We start from the raw sequence: 2,748 nt of genomic DNA on the forward strand, positions 1-2,748 counted from the left end.
TAACTAGAGAAATTGAGAGGATGTGTTTACTAACCACAGATTTTGTTTTGACAGACACTAAAATAATAGAATGGAGGAAACAAGAGAAAAAGTAACACTGCAGATATTTTGCCTTATATTATTAAGGGTATATTTTAGACCCTCATAAAGACCACAATCCCACTTTTCCCGAAGATCATTATATTTATGTAACAAAACAACAGGGACCAAATTTGGCCAAAGGTATCCTATTTTCAGTTCACAGTGATGTCATTTTTTAACCCATCATGTCAGTCAGAAGTTTAATGATCACTTAGTAATAGCAGCAACATTCAGTCCTTTATTTGTTACTCATTTTCTGAGTGAAGGCTGTGAATTCACCCTTCTACCAACTGAGCCCCAAATTTATCAGGCCTCATTTTTTGAAATATATAAGGAAAGCACAAAATTCTGGATACCACGCGTGTTTGGCTGAATTTTCTAAAGGTTAGCGTGCTAGACGTTGAAGTCCTTGATTTTACTCTCTGTAGTGCCTTTACTCACTCCTCTTCCTGGATTTTTCCATCCCCGAAAAGGGTATTAAAACCACAACATTCTAGGAGCTGAGTGGACGTTTGAGACAATCTAGTCCAGCCCCTAATTTTACCCATAAGAAAACTGAGGCCCATGAAGTCTGAGTGCCATTCCCCAAAGCCAAGTGCTCTTGAGAACACCCAACACAGATGTCTTCCTTCCCCATGCGCTGGATTTTCTCTATCTACACCACTGGCCTCCATATTTTGCTTAGAAGGAACCTACACACACACACACACACACACACACACACACACCCGTGTGACACTAGCAGGTGTCTGCAAGCTATGAAGCTATGAGACTTCAAAATACAGAACTCAGGAAAAAAAGAAATCTGACTTCCTAACAAGAGTGCATACTATCCCAACCCTCTAAAAATAACAGATGCTCAAGATTGTACTTCAGAAATCTACTTGGACAATATTTCCCCTAAACCATCTTACAAAACCATAGTTCCCTAAAGTTTCTACAAAAATAGAAGTGTTACTTTTTAAAACCTGAGCTTCTTTACATGGAAAGAGCATTATTTTATCTGCGTTTCCATTTCAAAATGCTCTAACACATGTGTCACTTTGCTGAAGTGTTTTTTTCCTTCGAAAACTGTGTACTATCCAGACTTGTGGCTTCTGCAACGAAGAGGCTTTGGTGGGTAAGTGTGGCAGCCGCCAGCCTGCGGGAATCATTTGGCCCATTTTGGTTCCAGCGCTTCAGCCGCTTCCCTTTGCGCACCGGCTCGAGTCAAGCCAGATGTTTGCGGGTGGCTCCCGTTTATCACCTTGCACGTCTACAAGAAGCTGCAGCCAGCCCTCCCATGCTCTCCCTCCTTTCCCGAAAGACCTCTTCTGGCCACAGACTTGTGGGAGATTTGCATCCTGCCTGGGCCAGGGAGCGCGAGCAGAGTGGTGCTGGGGACCAGGGCGTGCGCTGGTCGGGCCCTGGCACCGCTCCCTCCCCGCGCCGGGACAGGGAGCGGCGGGTCACGCCCTCTCTCTGAAGCTGCTCTTGTATCTCTGCACAACCCTTTGCTTACCTCTGCTAAAAATAGGTGGCCTCGCTCCGAATAAACCAAGCACGGCCCCTCACGAAAGTTCTGGCATGAGACATTCGTAGCGCAGAGGTTCGCCAACACCGCTGGTGAGGCTGACCTGCACCCTCCGACAGCCCCAGACCTCCCGGCGCAGCCCGCACCCCAGTCCTACTACCTGCGGGCTACGGAGTGAGCAGGGGCTGCCAGAGGACAAGCCAGCTCAGGGACAGCGCGGAGCCTGAAATCTGCCCCTGGGTCACCCACGCCGGCGACAGGAGGGAGAACTCGTGGGGCAGAATTCGTAGAACCCACTGTGAAGAGGAGCTAAACCCACCAGCGCAGGACAAGACTATGCTCACTAACGGGCCAGGGAGGGACTGTCCCTTCTCCTCGCCTCTCCGCGCACGGCCAGGCCTGAATATGCACCCATTCGTACACACCCACAAACACCCACGCCTACACTCTGCCCCAGATGGGGTGGCAAAGGCGGGGAAGGTATGCGGTGCCCCGCCCCGGGGTACCTGCCGGGCGGGTCAACCCGGTGGCGCCCCCGCCTCTGTGCAGACAGACGGCGGCGCGGGAGGCAGCAGGCGCCCCGGGCCGCTGCAGCGACGTTCGCGGGCGTCCCGCCTGGGCAGCCCCGGGCTGGGGTAGCACCAGAAGTCCCCAGCGCGTCCCCTCTCCCCCCGGCACAACTTCGCGCGGCCAGCGCCACCCTCGCGCCCGCCACCCCTCCTTACCCAAATACTGCCGCAGGTCGAGCAGGAAACGAGGGGGTCCCCCGCTGAGCTGATAGAAGAGGGAGCCCAGGCAGAAGACCAGCAGGGTGGCCATGCAGAAACCGTAGTCCCGGAGGGAGAAGCGCAGGAAAGGCAGCAGGGAGACCCGGCGCTTCCAGCTGCCCAGGCCGGGAGGGGCGCCCCCCAGAGGGGCCCCATGGGGCCAGGGATCCGCGGCGCCGCCGGGATGCTGCTGCTTCTTCTTCATCGCCTGCACCGCCGCCTCACACAGCCTGCCCGTGCCAGGAAAAGGTCACCCATCCGCCTGCGAAGAGGAGAGCCCGGCGGGCCGACTGCACATGGGCAGGGCCGCGCGGAGGGCAGCCCGGGTGGGGGCGGGGAGGGGCCGAAGTTGCCGGGCTCAGGAGACTTTCCTCGGCATGGTCCCCG

The 2,748-nt window shown here is 54.8% G+C and overlaps 1 protein-coding gene across 1 annotated transcript in view; it reads right to left on the bottom strand.

The window, feature by feature from the left end:
* Window positions 1-2,742, bottom strand: part of UST (uronyl 2-sulfotransferase) — a 280,803-nt gene extending 278,061 nt beyond the window's left edge. Inside the window, exon 1 of the mRNA XM_023528326.1 lies at window positions 2,320-2,742. Within this exon, the coding sequence (XP_023384094.1) occupies window positions 2,320-2,566 (247 nt within the window). The 5' untranslated portion in view covers window positions 2,567-2,742. The remainder of the gene's footprint in view (window positions 1-2,319) is intronic.
* Between the last annotated feature and the right edge of the window lie 6 nt (window positions 2,743-2,748).

The sequence above is a fragment of the Pteropus vampyrus genome, unplaced genomic scaffold, assembly GCF_000151845.1.
Source record: "Pteropus vampyrus isolate Shadow unplaced genomic scaffold, Pvam_2.0 Scaffold24, whole genome shotgun sequence".
Taxonomy (NCBI): Eukaryota; Metazoa; Chordata; class Mammalia; order Chiroptera; family Pteropodidae; genus Pteropus; species Pteropus vampyrus.